General features: G+C 45.3%; 1 protein-coding gene across 2 annotated transcripts in view; it reads right to left on the bottom strand.

Annotated features, from left to right (window-relative positions):
- Positions 1–18,349, bottom strand: part of Hgsnat (heparan-alpha-glucosaminide N-acetyltransferase) — a 31,925-nt gene extending 13,576 nt beyond the window's left edge. The window contains exons 1-8 of one of the 2 annotated variants that reach the window (XM_040731780.1): positions 18,145–18,349; positions 14,789–14,904; positions 13,044–13,180; positions 12,340–12,461; positions 9,474–9,543; positions 5,830–5,889; positions 3,764–3,833; positions 2,408–2,517 (exon numbers count right to left, since the gene is read on the bottom strand). In XM_040731780.1, coding sequence (XP_040587714.1) covers positions 2,408–2,517; positions 3,764–3,833; positions 5,830–5,889; positions 9,474–9,543; positions 12,340–12,461; positions 13,044–13,180; positions 14,789–14,904; positions 18,145–18,334 — 875 coding nt within the window. In that variant the 5' untranslated portion in view covers positions 18,335–18,349. The remainder of the gene's footprint in view (positions 1–2,407; positions 2,518–3,763; positions 3,834–5,829; positions 5,890–9,473; positions 9,544–12,339; positions 12,462–13,043; positions 13,181–14,788; positions 14,905–18,144) is intronic. The other variant, XM_040731781.1, reaches the window with a different exon arrangement.
- Positions 18,350–19,207: the final 858 nt, after the last annotated feature.

Below are 19,207 nucleotides of genomic sequence, written 5' to 3'. Positions count from 1 at the left end.
CTGCCACCAACATTTCTAACAATAGCTCAAGAAAAATTTGTATTTGAGCTGGCAAGATGGCTCAGCTGGTAAAGACACTTACTACATGCCACACCCCCACATGGGAGAAGGGGAGAATTCACTCCTGTGAGCTGTCTTTTTACCTCCATAGGTATACCATGATCAGGAATCCCCAAACTCACTCTCTCTCTCTCTCTCTCTCTCTCTCTCTCTCTCTCTCTCTCTCTCTCTCTCTCTCTCTCTCTCTCTCTCTCTCTCTCTCTCTCTACACACACACACACACACAATTTTTTTTTTGAGACAAGGTTTCTCTGTGTGTAGCCCTGGGTGTCCTGGAACTCGCTCTGTAGACCAGGCTGGCCTTGAACTCCCAGAGATTTGCCTGCTTCTGCCTCCTGAGTGCTGGGATTAAACGTTGTGCCACCTCACCCTGCTTATGCTACTGGATTTTGTGAATTGAAAACAAAGCAACATGTATTCAGTAATGCAACTTTTTAAAAAAATTTTTTAATTTAAATTAGAAACATGAATAATTCACATGTCAATCCCAGCTCCCTCTCCCATCCCCAGTAATGCAAAAAATTATTTGGGGGTATTTCAGATTTATTTTATTTATTATGTCTTCATAGAAGAGATAGAAGCCTGGGACTCAGAAAACTAAGGGTCCAAAACTCGAGTCTTGCTTTCTTCTTAGGCACATTCTAGGTATTTAACGCCATTTTCTGTCTATGTTTGAACTGTCTACGATGACAGAAAGAAAAAGAATACACTCAAATGGACTTTGAGCAGGCTACCTTTGGTGCTACTCTGAGAAGGGACATGCTGGCAGGCTGAGAGACTAACCTGCCTGTGCCTGGTGACCCAACTGTCTATGACACAGCCCAACTTAGCAACTCAGTGGCTGAGAAAGTTATTTAACTCAGTAGCTCTATTTCTCCATCTGTGACAAGTACATTTCATAGTATTATTAAGAGTTCAAATAAGCAGGGCGGTGGTGGCGTACGCCTTTAATCCCAGCACTCGGGAGGCAGAGGCAGGCGGATCTCTGTGACTTCGAGACCAGCCTGTTCTACAGAGCAAGTTCCAGGACAGCCTCCTAAACAATACAGAGAAACCCTGTCTCGAAAAAAAAAAAAAAAAAAAAAAAAGAGTTCAAATAAGATGAGTTAGAGCTTTGATGGCCCAGAGAACTACATGGTTGTTATGAATTTTATACACTGGGATTGTTTTCTCTGAACCCTGAAATAAGCTAAAATACCAAATGTGTCCATGATATCACAGGTGGAAAACGCCACACTGTTGTCATGTCTGCGCATAGTAAACACGCAGGTGCTGGCTGGTGGTAAAGCACTGTTTGCCCCGAGTGGAGGCTGCCATAAATCCCAGAACGTCTCACTCTGCCCTCCAAAAGAAAAGACGAAAACAAAACCAAACAAAGAACCCATAGGCACAGTAAAAGTCCTGTCTAAAATCACTCTAAGGTCATGCACATGAGGCACAGGAAAGAAAACCAAATCTGTGCTTAGACCTGGGTCCCAGCCACAAGATTTCTCAGTGTTAATATTCAAACACTCTGAACTCTGAAACGCCTCTGGTTCCAAGCATTCTGGATGGGGGCCGCTTATCCAAACACAGGACCCAGTTCCCATATATCTAACCGGGTCCTTGGGACTGACTCTGGAGGCTGGGAAGGAAACACAAGGCTATCGGTAGAAGTCAGTTCTTCTCAGATGGGAGAAACGGAAGAACTGACAGTGTGCATTTTATTTTGGCAGCGGTAAGCTGTCTACTTTGTCAGGGTTTGGCCTCGGCCCTTCTACCACAAGTACAGCATGACAAGTACGGCACATGATGGTGGATCTGCCATCAGAGAACTCGTTATTCAAGGCGTTCTAGCGGCGAAGGTGAGGTGCAGCTGTGGGCTGGTATACCTTCCAAACTGCTGCTTGTCTCTGCACACAGTGACACAGAGTGGCCTGAGCACAGCCACTTGCCCGGACCACCAGACACACTGGTAGAAACTGGTTCTGGCTGGTTCCTCCTCTTCTCTCCCAATCTCAGGATGACCTTGTCTTTTTGTTTCACTTTGTTTGTTTTTGTGGTGCTGGGGAATGACCTCAGAGCCCTGTGCAAGCTAAATAAGAGGTCTGCCCACACTTGGCAGGCCCCTTATCACGACAAAGAGGCCACAAACACTGCTTTAACTGTTTGGTTTTTGATAGAGGGATTTGCTAGCCATCCCAGGCTGGCTTTGGATTCTCAGCCGTCCTTCTGCCTCAGCCTCCTGAGTGCTGAGTGCAACATACACCAGTCTAGAAAATTAAGAATATGCAAAATACCTTTAAGCTAAAAATGGGCTACAAAATCTGACATGGACCCGACCCACCACGCTATGAGCCCCACTTACCCCCTAAATGTGTCCACGCATCGGAGACGGTATGGCGAGGCAGATGTGCGTCGTGCTTCTGGCTGACAGTCACCACTGAGGGGGTCTGTTCTGCTTGGGGATCCTAGCTCCTTCCAAAGGGAGAGAGAGGGTACTTAGTAAGGCTAAGGAATAGACTTCATTATCTGGTATTTTAACAAAGAAATTCGAGTGGGGAAGTAAGGAAAGCTTTTGAACGATGATTTGGTTTTGTAAAGATGCCATTCAGAGGTTTTACTCTCCACCTTGTTTGCACTTTTATGCCCTTTGCTGAGTTTGCTGGTAGTCGTGTTGATGGTGATACAAAGAAAAGGGTCCGGGGCTGAGGGTGGAACTCAGTGGCAGAATGCTTGCTACTGTGTGAGAGGCCATGCGTTCAGCTCCCTGCACCAGAAAATCAAGGTGCGAACCGCTACTTAGGTAGTCCAGAACTGGCATGGAACCGAATGCACTGCTGAGAATTTATTAGTCCAAATGCTAACAGTGTGTCTAGTCACTATAATGGCCATCAACAACTATACATTTCATACTGGTGTTCTGGCTCATTTACTTTCAAACAGGGCTGGTTGCTGAGTGAAAACTGCATATCTTAAGGCACTCAGAATTCCACCGTCACTGAGAAAGATGGGTATGGGACCTCCATAGAAGCTGAGAACAAGGCTGCTCTTGATTAGGGACACAAATTGGGGGCTAGAAAGATGGCCATGCCTAAAGTGCCTGCTGCACTCAGAACTCACAGAAGGAGAAAATCTACCCCCACAGGTTGTCTTCTGAGCTCTACACGAAGGCCACAGCACATGCGTGCACACTCACACCCACACGTCTCTCTCATACACATACATTAATAAATAAGTAATAGAATAAAATAAAACAATAGGGTGAGGGGCCTGGGACAGCTGGAAAGGTGCCTGCTTAGCATATTTGAGGCCCTGGGTTTGATTCTTCTTACCACATAACCAAACAAGATGACGTATGCCTGTAGTCTGGACAAGAGGAGGGTCACAAGTTCAAGGGTAACCTTAGCTATATACTACATAGTAAGTTAGAGGTCAACCTAATCTACATGAGACCCTGTCTCCAAGAGAGAGAGAAAAGGGAGGGAGGGAGGGAGGGGAAGAGGGAGGGAGAAAGGAAGTACGTAAGCAAGCAAGCATGTAGGCGATGCTGATTTACACTGATAATCCCAGCATTTGGGTCATCAGACAGGAAGAATATGGGTCCTTTGAGGAATGTTGCTGCATGTAGAGAGAGAGTCTGCCTAGAATGCACAGGCCTTGGGTTAGAAAATCAGCATAGGGAAAACATCCCAGACAACACATGTAAATTCAAATAACTCACAGAATTAATGAGGCGGTCAGTCTCTCGAGAAGTTATTGTTTTAGAAATCCAATTACTGAAGTCATCCAAACTGTGTTTAAAAAAAAATCCTTCCATTAGTTTTCATTCTTGAATGGTAATATTTTCAAAATGACTAGCTACTGGCATAAAACTTAGTTAGGGTCCATAAACATTATGAAAGTTTTTTAGAAATGACAAAATAGAGTTTTCAGTCATCTCATCAATTAATAAGAACAATGGTGGAGACTCAAAGAGCCATGAAAATCTCATGCCGGTGCTCTCTGTCACCAAGGTTCTTACTGCCATTAAAATTCAAAGTATGGGGGCTGGAGAGATGGCTCAGCGGTTAAGAGCACTGACTGTTCTTCTAGAGGTCCTGAGTTCAATTCCCAGCAACCACATGGTGGCTTAAAACCACCTTGAATGGGATCTGGTGCCCTCTGCTGGCATGCAGGCAGAAGGCTGTATACACAATAAAAAAAATTGAAGTATGGGCACATGACAACAACTATGACTACTCAACCTTGGAATGTCTCAACAGAACACACAAGAAAAAGTGATTACATATAAAAACCCTCTATGTGACTGCAACTACATACAAACACACATGTACACAGAGCAAGCTGAAGAGAGCATTTGTTGGCAATGATCCAATTCTTCTATTTGTATGGCTGACCTAATTAAAAACTAACTTCCACTCGGGAGGCAGAGACAGGCGGATCTCTGTGAGTTCGAGGACAATCTGGTCTACAGAGTGAGTTCTAGGACAGCTTCCAAAACAATACAGAGAAACCCTGTTTCGAAAAACCAAAAAAAAAAAAAAAAAAAAAAAAACAACCCAAAAAATCAAAACCAAAAAACTTCATTTACATGGTTGACAAAATGGTAAATCCAATCGTTGATTTTTTTTTTTAAGATGAGATCCCTACTTGCGCATTCATCTTTCTAAAGAACTCCAGCCAACAAGACAGCTCACTAAGTAAAGATGTTTACCACTAAGCCTGACAACCTGAGTTTGATCTTGGGAACTCATATAGTAGGAGAGAACTGACTCCCAAGAGGTGTCTTCTGACCTATCCACATGCATGTCCCTGCTACACATGTACACGTACACACACACACACACACATTAAAAAAAAAAACAGAATACTTGGGAGGCAGAGAAGGGTAGATCTCTGAGTTTGAGGCCAGCCTGATCTACAGAGCAAGTTCCTGGACAGCCAAAGCTACACGGAGAAACCCTATCTTGAAAAAAACAAACAAAACAAAACAAAATGAACAAACAAAAAAAGCCCAAAAAATTATATCTCTGCTTTTGATAAACACAATGAGTCACTGAGCTTCAAATATCCACACATGGCACTCTTACTTTATCTAACTTCCTCCTCCTGACTCTGTGCCTTTTAGTACTTTACAGAAAGCCCAGGCATAAAATCACCTCACCCATAAACATTGAGGTATCTGTAAGAGGGAAGAAAGATTTCATTTCTAAACACAGTCATGACATTATTATATTTTCCATTTCTTAGTTTATTTATTATGTGGGGAGATGTGCACATGCCACAGTGTGGAAGTCAGAGGACAATCACGGGACTTTGTCCTCCTTCCGTGTGGAGCTGGGGTTGGTCAGGTCACCATGCTTGGTGGAGGTACCACTGTGCAGGCCTTCCCGTCACCGCATGTCAAATGACAGCAACACTCCTTGCTATCTTCACACGGCCGGCTTACAGATGTTCTTCACGCTGTTCCCATCAGCCTCACATACAATCCACACAGCTAATGCCCCCACTTGTAGTCCCTCTTACAAACCAGGACCATTTCTGGTCGACACAGCACTGCTCACGTCACCATCACGTGCAGACATTAAATAGACACATTCAAGGAAGCACCAAATGGAGAAGTTGAAACACTTAAAAATAAACGCTTGACTGTTTCTTCTCCAAGTGGCTGAGGACGTCCTCGGCCTATGAAATGTCCTTTAACTTACACAGGTATGTTGGGAACCAATAGGGCAAGGGGCGGCCTTTAGCTCCCCTCCTGCCAGAGCGTTCAGTCTAGACACCTACCAGAGGCAAGAGGAAAAGACGAAAGGCTCCTCCTTGCAAATAGTTCGTCCCAGTTTTGTTCTATGGAGAGAAGGGGCAGATCCATTCACACAGAAAGCACCAAGAGAAAGCATACTGCTATATTAGAACAGCGTGCCCATCATAAGAAGACTGACAAGCTAACACCTGACTCCAAAGAAATGAAACAGCGAGACTTCTACTTTCTTCCTGGGAAGCCGCTGAGTCAAACGTTCACGCCCAAGCAGCAAGTGACCTTTTACCAATACATGGTCAGGTTTCTTAGACGTGGGATGAAACAATTTCAAAAGCCCACAAATCTAGAAGGTCGGATTACATAAGCTCCCTCAAGGCAGCCAAACTAACGTTATATTTTCACTCTTCCAATCTGAACACTGTTGTGGGATATTTATACACTGTGTGAAGATATATTGCTGTGGTTGGTTTAATAAAGAGTTGAATGGCCAATAGTGAGGCAGGAGGTATAGGTGGGATTTCCAAGGAGAGAAAAGAAGAGGAGGAAGAATTGAGGGACAGGAGACACAGCGAGGAAACAGGAAGAAGGAAAAGAGACTGTACCACGTGATAGAACAACAGTTAATAAAAATGAACTAATTTAAGCCATAAGAGCTGGTTAGGAGCCGGGTGGTGGTGCACACCTTTAATCCCAGCACTTGGGAGGCAGAGGCAGGAGGATCTCTGTGAGTTCCAAGCCAGCTTAGTCTACAAAAGCTAGTTCCAGGACAGCCTTCAAAGCCACAGAGAAACCCTGCCTTGAAAAACAAAACAAAACAAATAAACAAACAAAAGAGCTAGTTAGGAACAAGCCTAAGCTATAGGCAAAGCTTTCATAATTACTAAGAAGTCTCTGTGTCATTATTTGGGAGCTGGATGGTGGGCCAGAGAAAGACTTGTTACAGAACACAGCTTACTAACGAAGTCTGTGGTCCTTTGGGAGACCCAAGACCCTAACGGGATGAACATGTGAAAATGCTGTCTCTCTCTCCTCCCATCCTTCGTTCCTTTCTTTTCTTTTTTTTTTTTTTTTTTTTTTTGGTTTTTCGAGACAGGGCTTCTCTGTGGCTTTGGAGGCTGTCCTGGAACTCACTCTGTAGACCAGGCTGGCCTCGAACTCGAACTCACAGAGATCCGCCTGCCTCTGCCTCCCGAGTGCTGGGATTAAAGGCGTGCGCCACCAACACCCGGCCCTTCTTTCCTAAGACCAGTTTCACTATGGAGCCAATGCTGGCTCTGAACTCAGCTCCATATTTTCCTTCCTCTGCCTCCCAACTGTTGGGACCACATGGGTGTCACAATGACCATCCTTCTTCCTTTTAAAACATGAAAGAACTTTCCTTTAAAGCTGATTAAAGGGCATCAAAAATGTATACTGTTCTTAAAGAAGACCCGAGTTTGGGTCCCAGCACCCATATTGGGTGGCTCACAACTACCTTAACTCCAGCTCCAGGGGATCCAATGCCTCTGGCCTCTGTGGCTACACACGCAGAGACACAGGCACAGACACACACACACACACACACACACACACACACACAGAGACAAACAGACACACACAGAGATAGACACACACACACACATACACACAAACAGACACACACAGAGACATAGACACAGACACACACACAGAGGCAGAGACAGACATAGACACACACACAGAGGCAGAGACAGACACAGACACACACAGAGACACAAACACAGACACACACAGACAAACATACAGAGAGACAGACATGAACACATACACACTACTTTTTAAAAATAAATTAAATCGTCCATTAATTAAACCAGCCTGGATCTAGTTTGCTCTATTTTTCTTGTCTGGTCTATTGGTTCACCCACGAGGATCACTGTTAGCCAGTCAAGGAAGGCCAAATGCCCTCTCAGTCAGAAGCTTCCCCCCCACAGGAAAGACAGTCCATGCTAAGGTCCTGGGCTACATGCTGCCCTTGTGTGGCTCTCTGGCCCCCAGGCTCCTGGGCTAACAGGGAGCAGAGAAAGATGGAGTGGAGGGGTCATCAAGACTCAGAACGAGAGAAGAGGAGGAGAACCCAGTGTGGCAGCCTTCTCCTAAAGGTATATAACCGCCTCTACTAACTAAAACTGCTACACCCACAGCGGTAACCCCTGTGTAACTGTAGCAGAATGCCGCTCTACTGGGGGGGAACCGCCTGAAGGGATGGGGTCAGAGCTTCTCGAAGCGGAGCCCCAGGCAGTCTCCTGGAGAGAAGCCCGACCCATGAGAGCCGCCAGAAGATCCCTGCGCTGCCGAGCAATATGTTCTGTTCTCTTTATGCTTTTCTGCGTAATCTATTTAATCACTTTGCTATCTGTTTCCCAAGCACAGGCTGACCCAGATTCTAAAAAGGAAGCTGGCAATGCCACCAGCCCTGAGGTGGATAACCCACTGCTCGAGGCACCTCCATTTATCCAGGCTGTTTATACAGAAGCTGGATACAATAAGACTAGTACTCAAACTCTGGGAGATTTCCTTAATGCTGTGAAACGAAGGGAATTCCTTATAGAACACTTCCCGGAGGATATACTCAGTATCTGATTAAGGGGAGATGGTGGACGGCGCCACGATGGGTGCCGGAGCATGGAAACTACCTAGAGCCCCTACCATATACAGGAGGCTATGATGAGCGGGGTTACAGATGGGTCAACCATAAAGGCAAGAGAGTTCTTTGGAATTCATTAAACTTCATGGAATGGTTACGTAGAAGCAGGAAACCATGGTGTATTTATGATGAAAAGGAGAGACGAGCCATTTTAGAAAATATGATGCCAGCCTTAAGATATTGGCATGCTTGCTTATGCAAGCATTTGTGGGAAGCCTTGTATCGCAGATGTGATTCCTTTAAAGAACACATTGCTAAGTACATCAGAGGGGAGCTAAAACTGTCCATGTAAGAAGAGGAAGTTGACACTTGTCTCTAAAGATGTGCTAGACATGATTCACCGAACAGCCAGTTCATGACCAACTGCAAAGCCACAAATAATTATATTAATAGATAAACTTATTCTATGTCTGATCTGGGGCTGGAAACTTTTCGCTGAGATGTTCAAATTCTAAAAAATCATGATTCAGCTGTAACATGAATTGTATTTTTTCTATCCTTGTCAAGTTCCTTGTTCCTATCACTATATAAGAGAAGTTTAAACTTCAGTAAAATTACAGCAGTTCACTGAAACTCTTGGTGTCTGTCTGTCATTTCCTGCGCCGTATCCTGACCTCTCCTGATACCTTCGACCCTGAGCTCCCACGGTCTGACACTCTCCGCCAGAGCGGTCCGCGGCATAAAACAATCCAGGAGACCCTTTCGGAACTAAATGTTTCTAAAGCATCTTCGTCTTCAGCCACGTTGGCAGAAGGCAAAAACCCATCTGCACCTTCACTAGCATGGCCTGTGCCCAGAGACTACGTTAGCATTTACTCAATTGCCCAGGACTGAATAGACACAGCAGATGCACAAACACTCGCCAAACAAAGAATAATGGCCATCTATATGTGTTTGCTTTTGGTGACTGTCCTGAGATGCCATAACGGTCCACTAAGGGCCAAATTACACTTTCTCACATTATTTCTGGGTCTATGTTTCCCAGTGATACTCTCCTTAGCAACTTACCTCAGTAATAGTCTCAGGAAAGATATTGCGATGATGAGTGCCAGACCAACAAGGAATGCGATACTTACAGCTGTAAAGAAAAAAAAATGTCCTCATATGTCATCATAAGCATCAAAGCTGTTGGAGATCATATGACCCTCTTCTCAGTGACAGCTGGAGCAAATATGAGCAAAGCTCATTCTCGTGTTAAACGCTGTATAAACTATTAAGAATGGAGCATGCAGGGGCGTTGCATGATATACTCCCAACACACCTATCGCTCAGCTCCTGGATGATTTATTGCTATTATCAAGAGCCTGTCTCCCTTGGAGCTGGGGACGCAGCTCAGCAGTACATCACTGACCTTGCATTTTTCAAGGACTTGGATTCTATCTTCTGCAAATCAAAAATAGTATTGCTAGGTTCTATCTATTCAGCCCCTTCTCCTTGTTTTGCTAACATATTTTATACCCCAGATGTGTGTAATTCCATCCCTATGTCCTTCAGTGTGTTCATAGCACACATGGGTCCTGCAGAGGGTCTGTGACCTCACACGTCTCCTGTCACACCACACAGAGGAGAATACAACTCTCCTCCTTAGGGAGTTTTCTACCCCCAGCGGAAAACCTCTACCTGCTCAGGAGAAAACATTCGACAGGGTCAGTCTACTAAACAGCCAGTTCTCTTCAAAATCGTCAAGGTCATGAAAGACAAAGGAAGGCAGAGGGGACAAAGAAGCCTTGACAACCAAATACATCTAGATTAGACCTAGGATCCTAGATTAGATCCTGAATGAGAGAAATGACACTAAGGAAAATGGCTCAGCAATAAATACCCTTGCCACCAAGCCTGAGAACCTGAGTTTCAACCCCAGAAGCCCTGTGGTAGAAGAGAACAAAATCCCCAAAGCTGTCCTTTGACTCCACAACATGTGGACTGTGGCACCCCCAACACAATAAATAAACAAATGTATGTTAAAAAAGACAACTTGGGCCAGGCGGTGGTGGCGCATGCCTTTAATCCCAGCACTCAGGAGGCAGAGGCAGGCAGACCTCTGTGAATTTGAGGCCGGGCTGGACTGACAGCCTCCAAAACAATACAGAGAAACCCTGTCTCGAAAAACCAAAAAAAAGAAAAAAGAAAAAAAAAAAAAGACAACTTGGGAAGTTTAAACGCCTATAGATTGGCGCTATGTCAATGTTAAGTTCCTGGTCCCAAAAATTATATACAGTGTAATTATAGTATGATTGTACAGTTTAAGGACATGCACAGAGCTAGATAAAGGGTATTCAGAAACATTTTGTATCATTTCTATAAACCTAAAACTTTTTCACAAGCAGTGTCATGCAATGTTCCCAATAACTCTTTCATACTGAGGAGGTACACACGACACACTACACACTGAGGAGGCACCGCCTGTAATTGACCATGTGACATACTACACACCAAGGAGGCACTGCCTGCAGCTGACCATGTGTCTATTTGGTGTCACAGCAAAGAGTGGGTTCCAGGGTCAGGCCTAGCCACGAGCACCTTTCCCGCTGAGCCGTCTTGCTGGCCCTCAGCTGACGATTTTAAATTACCATCTGTATTAAATGCCCCTGTTACTCCAAAGGCAGCTTAAGTATTGTTTTCATTTTTGTCTTCTTTGTTTCATTAGTAACTCTGCAGTTTTAATACTTTTTACGCTATTTTTCTTCAGTGACATTCATTATTTCTGAACTGTTTTTATATTTATTCATCCTTGGTGTGTGTATGCATGAATGTTGCACTAGGCGTGTATGGAGGTCAGAGGACAACTTACAGGTCCCTAGCCTCTCCTACCCTGAGATTCAGGGGACTGAACTTGGGTCCTCGGGCTCGGTGACAAGTGCTTTTACCTGCTGAGCCATCTCGGTGGGCCTCATTTTAGCTGCTCAAGCTGCCCACACTGCCCCTTTGGTAATGGCTCTACGTTCTTTTAAATGACATCACTCTTAGCTCTCTGTGAATAGAACTTACTAACGATGCAAAGATTCCTTCCTATCGCTTAATGAGTATCACACACAGGAATATCCAGAGAGGGCTCGAGGTGACAGATGCTCTGCAGTGGAGTTATAAGAAAATGAATGATGTCCCCTTACCGTGAGGGGACCTCAGGAGCTGTCAGTGTCAAGACTCCCAGGAAACATTATGTCCTAAACCCCCAAACAGAAAGTGAATTGTAGAGAGCTGCGAAGTGCCGCACCCTTAAGATGGTGCTGGCTTCCGCCTCTGCTAGCCTGATAGCAAGTGCTCTCTGTGATAAACAACTCCTTATTTGGTCAAGGCTGGATATCAGGCTTGCTTCCTCGTATGTGGACCTATCTGCTGTCGCCACATGGCTTACCCGGGTTGGCCGCCCAAGGGCCTTTTTAAGCTGTGGGCGGGCACTCCCTGGGGTCAGAAGATTTGTTCAAGGCCCTGAATAAACTGCTTGTGAGAAGGATTCCTGAGTCGCGTCTTCCTTGCTGGTCGAGGTGGTCGTGACAGTGAATTACCCTATTTCTAGTTTCTTTCCACTGTATTGAATTTTTAAAATGTGTGCTTTACAAAAAAATGTGTGCTTAAACCTAGAAATATCAAAATATGGTGCTGTGTCACATAATTTTCTTAGTATACACCTATGACACAGTAAAGACATCAAATTGTGATTAGGTATAGGCCAATGGCAGAGCAAACACTTTAGTACATGTGAGGTCCTGATTTTAATCCCTGGCACCAAAAAGGAAACTACAGCTGTCCCATAAATAAATGGTAGAGATAATATATAACCCATGTTTTAAATTAGTGAACACATCATGAAGTGTCAGATACAACAAGATTGAAAACTTTGAAGACACAGACCACCAAAGAAACATATACATACGAAGGTTGCTGTTGACTGGATTCTCATTGACAACTAGGTCACAGGCAATTTCACTGGTTCCAGTGGAAGCATGCTGTACCAAAAGGGAATAGTTTCCAAATTCTCCAAATTTGTATTCCAGCCTAAAAAAAAGAAGGTAAAATAAAGGCCAATAGTTACATTAAGAAATAAGGGTAGAGCCAGGCGTTGGTGGCGCACGCCTTTAATCCCAGCACTCGGGAGGCAGAGGCAGGCGGATCTCTGTGAGTTCGAGGCCAGCCTGGTCTACAGAGCGAGTTCCAGGACAGGCTCCAAAGCCACAGAGAAACCCTGTCTCGAAAAACCAAAAAAAAAAAAAAAAGAAATAAGGGGCTAGACCAGTGGTTCTCAACCTGTGGATCATGACTCCCATGAGGTTGAATATCATTACCCTACATATCAGATATTTACACTACAATTCATAACAGCAGCAAAATTACAGTTATGAAGTAGCAACAAAATAATGTTATGGTTGGGGGTCACCACAACATGAGGAGCTGTATTAAAGGATCATAGCATTAGGAAGGTTGAGAACTACTCTGCTAACACCATTAACAAGAAATGATATGAATTTTTATACAAAGATCGGGAAGATTATGAAAAATGTTTTGAAGAGAGGAAAAACAAAAGCCATGTAGGAAAAAAAGAATCAGACTCAAGTGAGACGATGATGAGCAGACACAGACCTGCAAGCTGCCGTTTCTCCCCAGGTAGAGTTAACTTGTAGGATGGACCCGTGCTGGGTGCTCACGGGGACGGCTGCGACGCTTGGCTTCGCAGGCTTGCCTCTGTGAGACACGTTCGCCAGAGGCTGGAAGGTGCACTGTGGACACAAGAGCCAACGGGCACGGTGTCAGAGTGGCTGCTGCTGTCACTTGGCAGTTCTGGGGACCAAAACCGCCATCTTGTGCCATCACGCAGGTGCTTTACAGTAACTACACAGCTCATCCTGTGGGCGGTCGCGAAAGTCTCTCAGTGGTTGGGGGACACGATATCCAGGAGAAAAGTCCTAACTCTTCTTGTACTTGAAAAAACCTAAACTGCAGTGATTCAGATGAAATTAACCATTTTAGGGCAACCCCAACTTCAGGAAAGGCATCAGCCCTTCCAGGCCCCAACCTCCGGCGACCCCAGCTTCAGAATTTGGGAACGCTTCAGAACTCCAGACACTACATGGGTGCAACATGCTACTCATACCAGGTAGAAACTGCTGTAGCTGGATCTGCAATATTTTTACTTTATAATTCCAGGAAATGAGGTCTTATAGGTAAACACTAATTTTTAGATTTGATCAAAACATTCTCAAATTCATAGCCAGGCGGTGGTGGCACACGCCTTTAATCCCAGCACTCGGGAGGCAGAGGCAGGCGGATCTCTGTGAGTTCGAGGCCGGGCTGGACCGATAGCCTCCGAAACAATACAGAGAAACCCTGTCTCGTAAAAACCAAAAAAAAAAATAATAATAATAATAATATCCTCAAATTCATATATCAGTGATTTAATGCATTTAACCAATGCTTAAATTTATTTCACTTAAACGTTTGTATATTATCCACATGAAGGTATTCACTCATAAAAGAAAGTAATATTTGAATAATTTTTAAAAAATTACCCATTTTATATTAAAATAATGACTGCCAGGATGGAATTGAACAATCTTTATTCATAGGTAAATTTTTCATAAGTTAATAAATACAGCCTATATTAAATCTTGCATTCTATTATTTTAATGAATATTATTTAACAATTAAATTTACAGGATCCTATGTTACATATTTCTATTTAATGTACACGTGTCACCAACTACAATAACTATGGGTATTTATGTCTTCAAAGCTTTTCTACTGTAGCTTCACATTTTTGTCATATAAATATATTGTGTAAAATATCTGCACATGAGGTTCTTACTCTTTTAAATTCTTTCTTTAGTGTAAATTTCCAAAAGTGAAATTACTGGAAAAGAATAATCATCTTAGTTGGTGGAGGTGGTGGCACACACCTTTAATCCCAGAACTCAAGAGGCAGAAGCAGGGGGATCTCTCTGAGTTTGAGGCCACCTGATCTACAGAGAGAGTTCCAGGACAACCAGGAATACACTGAGAAACCCTGTCTTGAAAACTAAACAAAATCACCTTAATTTTAATAAGAATCCCTGCTACATGTGGCCTAGCAGTACTCAAATAAATACAACTTTTTTTTCTTTAAAAGAAAGGATAAGGGAGAGACACCAATCAGTGCCAAGCATTCTCCCTCGATCATATTCCATCTAGTTCTTTATTATAAACTACTGTTTCCTTCCCTGTAAATCGGAGGGGAACAAGAACGGGGCTTGGGTCTGAGAACATTAGAAGAGCGCATCCAACAAGGCCCAAAGCAAATGGTTAGGACGCACGCAACTGAAGCAAGTGGTTAGGATGCATTCAACACGTACTTGGTAGCAGTATTCGGATTTCCAGTACACAGTGAGGCTTGCTCCCAAGAGCTCATTGTGGATGAGAAGCAAAGCCTGATCCATTTTCAGCTCCACATTCCTCTTTTCATCTATGTCTGAAAAGGATCAGAAAGAAAAGTACAAAAACAAACCACGACAAAGCACCTGAGGGTGATAGACAAAACAGCATTGTATCCGCGAGGCGCTTCCCAAACACCTACAGGCTAGAATGCGGTGGGATCCAGCACGATGCCTCACGTGTGCAGATGTACCTGTGTGCGACGCCACACACAGAGGCCCTGAGGTCCCTTCAGCAGCACTCACATCCAGGGTGTGTGTGAGGAGGTAACACGTACCGAACTGAGTAGCCTCCACATAATAAGGTTATTTTCTGTTTTGCAGAAGAGCAAAGCTCTCAGCTTTTGCCCATGCCCACAGCCACAGCTATTCGATGAAATCACTGATCTGAACCAAGAGTCTATTATTCCCACGTCTAGACTTTACCACCTTAGTTATGAGCTTGTTACAAATGCAGACTGCAGTTCTCTCTCTCCAGGGAGGCAACAAAGAGACATCAAAGGCTGGAGAGATGGCCCAGTCATTAAGGGCACTAGATGCTCTTCCAGAAGACACTAGTTAGACTCCCACCCGGCAACTCACAACCATCTGTAACAGTAGTTCCAGAACTGACATCCTCTCTGGCCTCTGCAGGCACCAGGCATAGACATACATGCAGACAAAACACCCATACATTTAAACATCAAATGAGGACACCAAGAAACAGATGTGTATGAAAACCCTGACAGGCAACACCATCATCCTCAAAGTCCAGTGACCTCATTGAGAATATCAAGGCCAAGATCCAGTCAGGTGCACAACCTGCCCACCAGCATTTGATAACAAGCAGCGGAAGCACGGCACACTCTCTTGGGTTACACCATGCAGAAACAGTCCAGCCTGCCCCTTTATGGAGGTGTCATCCAGCTCTCCCAGAATCACAGCTGATACCAGATGATCGGCCCCAAGTTCTACACCCAGCAGCCTCCAACCCAAGGCCAAGGAAAGCCAAGGGCAGCTGCCAGACCTATAATCTTGGAATCCTGATAATGTAACGAAGTCCCCCTTACACTGACTAGAGCAGTAAAAGAAAAACATAAACGCAGACTATAGCCCTCCCTCCCAACTCACATATGAAGATGGGCAAGACCCCTGGGCCATTCTGCCTCTTAATATCTTGAGACCTTTTGCACCTCATTATTCTGGTGGGGGCTCTGAATCTCCTTCTAGCTTTAATGGCATATTTGAAAGACATAGGAAGTGAGTGAGAAGACTAAAGGGCAGAAACTCTCTGCTTCAGCATTCAATCAAGAGGTCCACCAAAAAAAAAAAAATCTTAAGCCGGGCGTTGGTGGCGCACGCCTTTAATCGCAGCACTCGGGAGGCAGAGGCAGGCGGATATCTGTGAGTTCGAGGCCAGCCTGGTCTACAAGAGCTAGTTCCAGGACAGCCTCCAAAACAATACAGAGGAACCTTGTCTTGAAAAACAAAAACAAAAAACAAAAAAACAAACAAAAAAAAAGAGGTCCAGGTCACAGCTTGCTGGATGACATTAGGGTGTCGCAAAGATAACCATTTAGGGCCTGAGGTGGCTTCCCCTCTCACCATGTAGACTTCGGGGATTGAACTCAAGCACTCTGGCTTGACAACACACTTTTAGTGCTGAGACATTTTGTCAGCCTTGGATGTTATTTATTTTAATTTTACAAAGTACCCAGACAATGAACTTTCATGAAAGTTTTCCCTCTAAAATAGTCTTTCAAAGATTTTAATACAATCTCAAAAGTACTGTGACATTCCAGCCTTCTCATTATGTGCCATGTCCCAAAAGTCTTATATGTTAGTGTTCTTTTGTTTTTCAGTTGGACTTCTCTGCATTGCAGTGATTGACCTTGAACTGAGGCAGGGATCCTTCAGCCTCAGTCTCCTAGACAGCTGCAGCTCCAGGCAGGCATCACTTGCTAGCAGACAAATCTAAGTGGAGGTCAGTCAGCTAGCAGCTAATGTCTAGGTTACCACACTCCAGAAGGAAGCGTATCTGCTCCATAGACTGTTCTCCACCAGCCTTTGGATTTCTCCCTCACTTTTCAGCTGGTAAACAGAAAACAGAGCTTTGAACATGTCCCCCAAATGTCCAGCATGACTTTCCCTATCCTGCAAGTTGTTGGATGCGTATTTAATCCATTTCCTAAACCCAGTACTCTAAGGTTTGTCATAATTTTCTTTTTCATTTGTTCTGGTTAATTTTTAAAGTGTGTTTGGGTGCCTTGCCTGCATGCATGTATATATACCACATGAGTCCCTGATGCCCGGAAGAGGCCAGAAGACAGCATCAGAACCCCTAGAATTTGAGTCTATATAGCTGTGAGCTGCCATATGGGTGCTGGGAATGGAAGCCGGGTTGTCTAGAAAACCTGGAGACATCTCTCTAGTCTATCGCTCATTTTTTATGGTCTTCCTTTAACTGTGCACCGATCCATGATTTCTCTATACTTCAGCATCCCCTTCGTGGCCGCAATGACTGTACTTGTATTTCTCTGTCTTTAGTCGAAGTTGTATGCTTTTATTTCCCTTGTGGGTCCTAGACTCACAAAGCTCTTGCCATTATTACTGTTATTCAGGACTGCACAAGAGTCCCTCGGGCCTAGCTGGACATCAGAATTGCCCCGGAAGCTTCAAAAAGAACAGCAACAAAAAGTTCAAACACCCTGAGCAGACTCCAAACTCAGAACGAATGTTTAAAATCGCTCCTAAAATCCTGCATTCTTACACATTCCTTTGTATTCTTTCAATATTTTTTTAAAGTTCGGGAGGTAGAGGGTGTGTTTCACACAGACACCACATCTAAGGTCTCACACTGAAAAGGGGGTTGATGGCGGGGAAGGGGCAGGCGACACAACTTGCCAGGTGGCAGGCCCTACCCCAAACAATGCGCAAAGGGGGCAATTCACTCCTTTCAGTCCTTCAGCCAAATTAGCTTCTCCACAGGAGTTTGTGAAACGGTGTTGCAGGACCCTGAGGGTCTTCGGGTCCAGAAAAGTCCCAGAATTATTTTTTTTTCCCCCACCCTTACTCCTGGTGAATTCGGAAACGGACTGAGCACCCAACCCGGGCGCCTGTAACTGAGCCTGGGAAGCCAGGCCGGGCTCCCGGCTGGCAGCTCCCGTGACGCCGGCACTGCGGTCCACCTCAGAGCGGACTCGGCGCCTCGCTCAAGTCCTGAGCCCCGGGGGTCGTGGGCACGTCCCCGTCAGGCCCACGCACGGTCCCCGCTGCCCCGAGCCCGCGCGGCCGCTCACCTGGCTCCGTCCGGCGGCCGGGAGCCAGCAGCGTGGCGCTCAGCACGGACCCGGCCAGCAGCAGCGCGGCCAGCGCCGGGCCCGCGCCCATGTTGCTTGCCGCCTCCCTCGGGGAGCTGCGCTGCTCCGGCCCCGCTGCCGAGCTGCGCTGCTCAGCCCGGCGCCTGCGCGAGCTCGACCCGCCCGTCATCGGCCGCTCCAATGGCGTCACCGCCGTTGTCCCGCAAGGAAGGGCGGGGCCGCGCCTCCACAGACCCCGCCCACTGCTTTCCTAAGCCCCGCCCCGGCTGCATGGGAAAGTGTGCCTAGCTAGTGCCAAGTCCTAGCACCGTGGAGTGAGGACTGGCTGTTTTCTTGCGCGGTGTTTCGTCCTGTGGGGAGAAACATCCAGAAAAGTGGTTTTGCTTCCTCCACTCATTCACTCTCACCCCTTTCCTGAATAACATTCTAAATTCTTGCGTCCCGGCCTTTCACCGTGAAGAGGCTACTGTCAATCTTCTGTGGAAGTTAAAGGTGTTCAGGGACGAGGACCCTGCAGATCCACGCTGCCGCTGCCGTCTGTATTCCCAGAGAAACCATCACATTTGAAAGAGGACAGGCACAATTTGTAACAAAAATTGTTTCTAAGTGCAAAATCGCGGGAGCAATCCAAATGGTCGTCGCTGGGACAGCATCACACTAAGCAACAGGGGAAATGCTCAGTCAGACCTTCACATATCCGCATGCGAAAGTCTTGAATAAGATGAAGGGAAACAGGCTGCACTTAGCTTTGAAATTACATTTATTTAATTTCTTAGATGGGCTCACTTACAAATCCAACTACGCAAAGAAACAAACGTGCAACCTCATTCTAGTCCGGCTGGGTGACACACACCTTTAATCTCAGCATTTGGGAGGCAGAGGCAAGTGGGTCTCTGTGAGTTTGAGGCCAGCCTGGTCTACAGCCTGAGTTCCAGGATGGGCAGGGCTGTTACACAAAGGACAACAACAACAAGTTTTAAGGAGCCAGAGAAGCAGGCCCTGACACCAGAAAAAAAAAATCTAAGAGAGTGTTCAGGTTTTC

This window comes from Mesocricetus auratus, unplaced genomic scaffold (assembly GCF_017639785.1).
Source record: "Mesocricetus auratus isolate SY011 unplaced genomic scaffold, BCM_Maur_2.0 Super-Scaffold_100026, whole genome shotgun sequence".
NCBI lineage: Eukaryota > Metazoa > Chordata > Mammalia > Rodentia > Cricetidae > Mesocricetus > Mesocricetus auratus.
The sequence above is the reverse complement of the archived record's forward strand: the minus strand, read 5'-3'. Positions and strand labels throughout refer to the sequence as shown.